The 8,220-nt window shown below is 37.8% G+C and overlaps 1 protein-coding gene across 1 annotated transcript in view; it reads left to right on the top strand.

The window, feature by feature from the left end:
- Window positions 1-8,220, top strand: part of C7 (complement C7) — a 64,652-nt gene that overhangs the window by 14,512 nt on the left and 41,920 nt on the right. The window contains exons 5-6 of the mRNA XM_028767646.1: window positions 2,518-2,665; window positions 3,686-3,824. Of these exons, the coding sequence (XP_028623479.1) occupies window positions 2,518-2,665; window positions 3,686-3,824 (287 nt within the window). The remainder of the gene's footprint in view (window positions 1-2,517; window positions 2,666-3,685; window positions 3,825-8,220) is intronic.

The following is an 8,220-nucleotide window of genomic DNA, read 5'->3' as shown; positions in this document are numbered from 1 at the left end:
TCTATCTATCTATCTATCTATCTATCTATCTATCTATCTATCTATCTATGATGCACATATGTATGTATGTATGTACAGCACCCTCCTGTCTCTGCCTCCTGAATTCTGGGCTTAATGGCGTATACCACTACACCTTGCTAAATGTTGGAATTTTAGGGACAAATTATTGGATAAAGAATCACTCTGTTAGAATTTTTTTTTTTACATTTAGTGTTTAAGAATTTCACATAATATATATATATTTTTCATATAACATATTTTGATCACATTTTCCCCTCCTCTAGATCATCTCCATCTCCCTGTCCATCCAATTTCACGGTTTTCCTCTTTCAAAATAAAATAAAAAACTCAAGTCAAGGAAAAAAAACCTGAAAAATATAAATCCCATAAAACCATAAGAACAGAAAGCACACAGGAAAACATGGAATTCCTTTTGTATTGACCAAACTACTCCTGAGAATGAGGTCCATCCTGTGTGGTGGCTATACTCAGTATCACCCCTCTGGAGAAAATAACTTCCCCTTAGTTAGTGGGTATAAATTGCAAGCAGCGTCTTCATTAGGAATGGGACCCTGTGTCTACTTGCCCTTCTCAGTGCTAGGACCTGGTTTAACCTGAACTTGTGTGGGTCTTGTGCATATGTACACAATGTTGTCATTATACATACACACACACACACACACACATCACACATATATATGTATGTATGTATGTATGTATGTATGTATGTGTATATATATTCACATATGTCATATATATATTCACATCAACTTTTTTTTCTACCTGGAAAATGCTATTTGCTGGAGTCATTCACCAAATCTAGTTCCTACAATTTTTTCATCTCCTCTTCTGCATAGATCTCTGAACCTCGAGAAGAGGGCTTTGATAAAGACATCTCATTTAGGACTGAGTGCACCTGAGCCTACAGTTGTTTTTAAATAATACTTGTAAAGCTCCTATCTTATTTTGAAACTCGAGTCAGGTGATAGCTGCTTTGAGACGCTTTTGCTAATCCCTCAGGTGATAGAATTAATCAACAAATCACTTCTCACTGTGTATCTCAATCCAAATTGATGACCTGCATATCTCTCTGCACTTTTGTAGACATAAGCTTTATTTTGTTTATTTTCTCACAAAGAGTGCCTGGAGCATAGGCAGGCTCTCAACAGATGTCTGCTGCATTGCCTTGAGTGATATGTAGAGTGAGCTACGTGTTATGCTGTAAACATTTCTATTCACAAAGCATCCTTTGAATAGAAGATCCTTAAATAGAGGAAGAATGTCCTTCATAGTGCAAGGGATAATGATAGTTTTCAGGGCTGGTGAGATGGCTCAGTGGTTAAGAGTTCTTTCAGAGGTCCTGAGTTCAATTTCCAGCACCCACATGGTGGCTCGAAACCATCTGTAATAGGATCTAAAGCCTTTTTCTGGTGTGTCTGAAGACAGCTACAGTGTACTCATATACATAAAATAAATAAATTTGTAAAAAGAGTTTTCAAAAAGGGATAATATTTAGTTTGATATTTGAAAGACACATCAGAGAGGAGTAGAGAAAGTCCTAGATAGAGAGAAGGATGTATATTATTGAGATGACAGGAAATTTGGACCTGTATTCATGCAAATGGTCCAATATGCAGAGGGCATAAGGACAAGGCTGGGATGATGCTGGGGAGGAAGACAAGGCCAAGATCATCTTTCGCTAGTGCAATGGTTCTCAACCTTCCTAATGCTGCACCTTTTTAATATAGTTTTTCATGTGGTGACTCCCAACCATAAAATTATTTTTGTTGCTACTTTATATCTGTAATTTTTGGCTGTTATGAATCATAACATAAATATTGGATATGCAGGATATCTGATATGTGACCCCTGTTGTTCAACTCCCAAAGAAGTCACGACCCATAGGCTGCACTAATACTTTCTTGGGATTCTGATCTATCAGGAAAAGGATGCTGACTTCCATTGGTTCTTATCTTTGTGGTCTTCACTAGCAGACTACCCAGCATATGCACAGTCTGGCGATGACTATGCCATACATATTTGTCTCTCAGCACCAGGTAGTCTTCCACAGAGTGGATGCTGAAAACTGCTGAGTTTCAACCTTCTGATCCAACTTCTTTGCTTTCAAAAATTACATGTTAGTCACTGAGAAAAGCACACGTTTGCCATCTTGATTCACAATTGCAGAAAAAACAAACTTGAGGGATAGAATAACAATCTGTTTCACCAGTAAGTACCATTGTGTGAAACCTGGAGGATGTAGACAAGAATGTGCAGTGATGATGTTTGACTCTGGACTTTTGAGTTCAGGTCTATTTTCAATTCCCCCACCCAGGGAAGGTGAAAATCAGTTCTGTATTCTTCAAAACGGAGACCAAAACCATCACTAGTTCTTTTCTAGACAATCTGAGGATTTGTCTGAAACCCACACTAGTCTATCAGTGCAGTGCTGGGGTGATCCCAGCCCATGTTTCTCCCTCCCCCCTCTTTTACATTTTCTGGGCGTTTCTTTCCCAGGTCAGTGCATCAGCAAGTCATTGGTTTGCAATGGGGATTCTGACTGTGAGGAAGATGGTGCTGATGAAGACAGGTGTGAGGATGCAGAAAGCAGACCTTCCTGCGACATTGATAAACCTCCTCCCAACATAGAACTTACTGGCAATGGGTAAGGTGCTGGGTGGCCTTCCAAGAATACTGATGGGTTCTAGTTTTTTACTTTTGTTCTGTTTTAATGGTTTGATGAGTCTAATAATAAGTTACCCAAGATCTACTCATGTACATTAGCTCAGACTTTTTTTTTTTTTGCCACATCCTGCTTCAATTAAAAATTCTTAGCTGAATACTTATAGTTATGTGTAGTAAGATGGAGTGTGAACCGTGGTTCCAGATATGTCTGGGGTTAGCACTGAAAGTCTCACATCAAGGGAAACCTCTCATCCTCAGGGAAATCAGAACAGTTGGTCCCTCTAAAGGTAAGAAAAGGAGAAGAGAGAAACAGAGACAGAAAGACACAGAGAGAAAGACAGAAGAAGAGAGAAGAGAGGAGACAGAGAGGTGGGAGGGGAGAGGAGGAGGAGGAGGAGGAGGAGAAAGAAAGAGGAGACAGGAAAGGGACTTTTCAGCTATCTGAAAGTGAAACTATCAAGGAATGTTTTTAGAAATTCAGGATTAAGTCAATTGTAGGCTTCTATTTTTCTAAAATTATCTCACAAAAATCAATGCATATTTTCCTATAATATCTTCAAGTTTTAAACAGAAAAACAGGGCAGAGTTACTTTAACTCTCCTTGCCATGCTAAGAGAATCAGCTGGAAACTCATTGTAGAAACAACCTGTCCTCTCCAGTAACCTTAGTTGTATTGGTTTTATCTATAGAATCAATTCTAAAGTAGCCGTTGCCATAGATACAAAAGGCCTGTGCTTTCCGAATCTGTTCTCAGGCTGACAGAATGTTGGATTTCCTCTGCTGTTAGTGTTAGCTCTTCTGTCATCAGGAGGAGCTGGCTAATGGAAGGGAGGCATTAGGTTTTGTTCTCTTTTACACAACTTCCCAGGTGGTAAACTGTAGAAGATATTAATGACTGACTTCTAGAAGCCTTTAATCAATCCCCCCTACTCCCAAGCAGCTAATAGTTTTTTAATCTCCACACCCTACCCCTCCTTCTTTCTTTCTTTCCTTTTCACAGTTACAATGCACTTACTGGCCAGTTTAGGAACAGAGTCATCAACACCAAAAGTTTCAGTGGTCAGTGCAGGAAAGTGTTCAGCGGTGACGGAAAAGATTTCTACAGACTAAGTGGAAATATCCTTTCTTATATATTTCAGGTACTTAATTATAGCATTTGGTTCATTGTAATCAGTGACATGTCAGCAATCATTGTTTGTATATGTCAAGATTTTGGTATTTGTTTAGAATTTGATGACCTAATATATGGTCAGTTTTGCATTGTTTTAAAATTTTATATATTATATAGATCTATTAAAATATACATTCTTATTTTTTTCTGGTGAGAATGCTTTCAACATCTCTATGCATGAATCTTACAAAAATGAGTTGGAGTTTCTTTGGGTTATACAACCTGCCACTCAAATCATTGTTTTGTAGGGTTTGCATGATGAAACTTTTCTATGATTCCAAAATGGCTGCATCAGTTTGTATTCTAGCATTGTCATAGGTCCATGCTATCCACATGGGTCCTACATGACTACTCCTCTTTGCTTGTGATGAGAATATCCTTTTGTATCAAGCTTCTGCTCCTTGGATACCCCTATTGTGCTCATTCCATTTCTTGGTACTAGCACAAAATCCACTCATACAAAATATTAAAGGGTTTTGGAGACTTTCCTAAAGATTTGTGTAGAGGAAGTGAGTTTTCTAGTACAGTACCCTGAATATATTCCACCTATCCCAGTTCATACCCTGACCCTCAAAACTCTCCTCAAGGTCTTGCCAAAGTGGAGTTTCTGGTCTCATTCTGTTTTAACCTCTTTGTTGACATCATCTCCCAACAGCTACCTTCTTGCTCTTTTCTTTCTCTCATCTCAGAATTCCCTGCTTGTCCAGTTGAGTTATCCTTATATTTTACTCTCAGATTTGTAAACAAAAATGACTGCTATTGAGACAGAAGGACCTTCTGCTCACTCAGATTAGCTCTATATAGAAGCAGCTTTGACAATGAACGCTAAGCATCAACCTCCATCTTGTAGTAGAATGAGCTGGTTTTGTGAACACTTACTAAATCATGGAATACTCAGTCAAGGAGCACCAGGGCTGGGGAAGGCGGTGAGAAAAAGAGAAAAATGAGTAATACAGGGGGTGAATATGATACAAGTGCATTGTATGTGTGCATGGGAGTGAAACTGTAAAGCTCTAATGTCTATGTAGTTACGATATGCTAAAAAAAAGGTTCTTGAGCCAAGCAAGTGGGACATAAAACAGATGACTACAGAAACAGCTGTAGTCACCAAGGTTTGAATGTCTGCTCTGTATTTGCTCTCTTTTAGGAAGAACAATCTTTTAAGATTAAATTCTGGTCCTATGCTTAGTGCTATAAGATAGTATTTTTCTGTTTTGTCATGTATAAATTGAGGTTTAGAGGACTTCAGCCTACTCCATATTACTGCATTAAAACAGTATAACCTAGATCCAGAGAATCGGATGCTGCAGCCCTTTTTATTTTTTCTGTCATATTTTGTTTTCCCCATTTCTTGCCTCTAGTTACTTTTTCAATTCTGAATTCTATATAATGAATAACAAGTGCTGTAATGTAACCTCTGGCTAGAAGGAAGGACACGAGATATATGCATGTGGATCCCAGGAACTATTGTTCAACTTCCATTCCTAGGAGGAAATATTACTAATTCTTTCATAATTGTAGTGGAGAGAAATTGCATGTAAATTTTCAGAGGGGTCAAATTTAGAGTGTCACAGAGAAAAGGAAATAATGAGGAAGAACATTTCTGAGTTAGTTAGAAGGTAGACATGCTAGAAGTCTGCGGCTTCTGAAGAGAATGATTTACCCACAGCCCGATCCTGACATTCCTCTTTCTCAGCACGGCTTGGTTTGGGGATTGACATCTGAAATGCCTTGCCCGTCACTTAGAGTGAAGGTGTTTGTCAGAAGCAGAGGGAAATTATAGCCTGTTACTGAGTGCGGAATAGCAATGATTTGCAAATCCAGCCAGGGAGAAGCGAAGCGGAAGCAACAGGCAGAGAGCCAGTCATTTGAGTGCTAAACATGGAGACAGGGCAGCAAGACTCCCCAGAGTTCTAATAAACCGACCAAGGGCTCACAGGTCAATTCTCCACATGGTAGAGGGTGGCTTTTGAGTTACTTGGGACATGCATATTAATAAGCATGAAACATGCATGATCTTTTACACTCTGCATGTTGGTTGTTAACAATGTCATCTTTAGGGAAAACCTGGTTTCTTCATGACTAAGCTACATACTTCGTCATACACATTCTCTACTCCATGGTTTTCACACACAAAACTCTACTGAAAACCAAGCACACATTAGGTCTCTTGAGTTGCTTGGAATGGTGACACGTGGCTTCCTTCATTCTCAGCACCTGACAAGCTATAGATGAGAGTGAGTTACAGGCCATGCTGGGTACAGATCATGGATTTTCCTCATTTTGGTTATGAATGTATTTCACATTTCATCATTTGCTTGAAGAGCGACCTTTCACACATACAGACACACATACAGACACACACACATACATACATACATACATACATACAGACAGACAGACACACACACACACACACACACACACACACACACAGAGAGAGAGAGAGAGAGAGAGAGAGAGAGAGAGAGAGAGAGAGAGAGAGAGAGAGAGAGAAGAATAAAAAACAACTTTAATACTATTTATATATGGTATGGATGATACCTAAGATTGTTTGATCTACCTTCTAATCTGGAATAATTGAGGCAGTAAGAAAAATAGTTCTCATATGAGAACCTTCATATTCTAGGCACTGTTGCAAGAATTTCATGTGGATATTTTTTCACATGGATATTTTTTCTTATAAAGGTTGATTGTACCTAGTATGAATATTTCAAATTCAAAATTATTCAAAATCTGAAACTTCTGAAGTAGTGACATAGAGTGGAAAATTCTACCTCCTGAAGCTATCTATGTTTCATGCACAAAGTACTTTAAAAAATCATATAAAATTAACTTTATATAGACCATGTCTACAAGTTACATACGAAACAAAAATATATTGTGTGTTTAGACATGTCTTACTCCCAACATATCTGGTTATATATGCAAGTGTGCTAAGATATAAATATCTGAAACACAATACACTCTAGTTCTAAACATTATGAGTATATGCCAGAGTCCAATACTAGTATCGAGATGAAATATATGTATAGATTCCTATCTATGTATTTATAGGCTTATATAATATATAATCTATGTATTTATAGCTGCTTACACTATAAATATTTATACTCTGATTTTATAATAGCTTTGGTTGTATTGGGAATGACAAGAGGGGAGAAGGAACATATGAAAAAATAGTTGGGTAAGAGGCGCTTCTCAGTAACAGAAAGGAGTTAAAACCAGCTGGAGTAAAGAATGAAGGCTATGAATGACCAGAAATAGGAGGGGGAAGAAGAGAAGAAAGAAGAAAGAAGGTTTTTGATGGATATTAAGGGGTTTTTGGTATGGTTAGAGAAAGATACAGTTTACTGAGAGGACAAGAAGAAGTTTTCATAGAAAACACACTGGTGGGGGAAGAACTATGAAGTCTAACCTGAAATGGGAAGGCAGTAAAAAGAAAGTGAAAAATATTAATAACAAGAGAGGATAAGTTGAAGAAGTCTCTGATTTTGAATGATGGGTGTGTCAATAATAAAATAATTGTCATAAGACCTTGAGATGTTAGTGTGTTGGATGTTTTGATGAGTGATTGTGAGTGGCTATTTGAGTTGGAAGAAGAAGGGAAATGAACAAGGTCGCACTATTTTGAAAAAGATAATTCCGCAGCCATGTGTAGATGACACAGGAGTGAGGAGAAACCAGTTACACTAAGGCAGCCAAGAGCATCATTTGCATAACCAGAAATCAGAGATTTGAGTTGGAGATGTGAAGGTGGGGAAAAGAAGCAGAACATTGGGAGTTAGATTCTTCTTTTTCAAAAGAAATTTAAATAAAAATAACTTAAATATTGCTTTTCTGAACCCAAATGGTCCAGAGGCAGTGTTGTTATTGAGGAAACTGTCACATTTATTTTATTTTAATTTCGTGTGTATATGTGCAGTTGTGCATAGTGAAAATAATATTAGAATAAAATTAAGTATGTTAAAACCTATCTTGTTTTCTGCATTTAGTATGTGTGCATATGAAGCAATGTTTCATTATAATGCCTTTCTTCTTTATTATTTTCTTTCTTTTGAGATAGTCTTACTCTATAACTCTGGCCTGGAAATTATAAAACAACCTAGCTTCAAGTGTGTCATGGTCCTCATCTTTTGAAGTGATGGATTACCCATGTGAGCTACAGTGCTTGTAGCGTGACATTTTCATATGTGCCTGTCATCCTGCTTTGATCATATTCTCCAACATTACCTTCTGTGTTCCATCCTCTTTTCCTACCGAAGTTCTTCCCGCCTCCAAGTAGCCTCCTGCTTTCATTGCCTGCCTCTATCTGCTTATCTATCTATCTATCTATCTATCTATCTATCTATCTATCTATCTAT

The sequence above is a fragment of the Grammomys surdaster genome, unplaced genomic scaffold (assembly GCF_004785775.1).
Source record: "Grammomys surdaster isolate TR1022 unplaced genomic scaffold, NIH_TR_1.0 174, whole genome shotgun sequence".
NCBI lineage: Eukaryota > Metazoa > Chordata > Mammalia > Rodentia > Muridae > Grammomys > Grammomys surdaster.
Note: the sequence above shows the minus strand (reverse complement) of the source record. Positions and strands in the feature narration are given on the sequence as shown.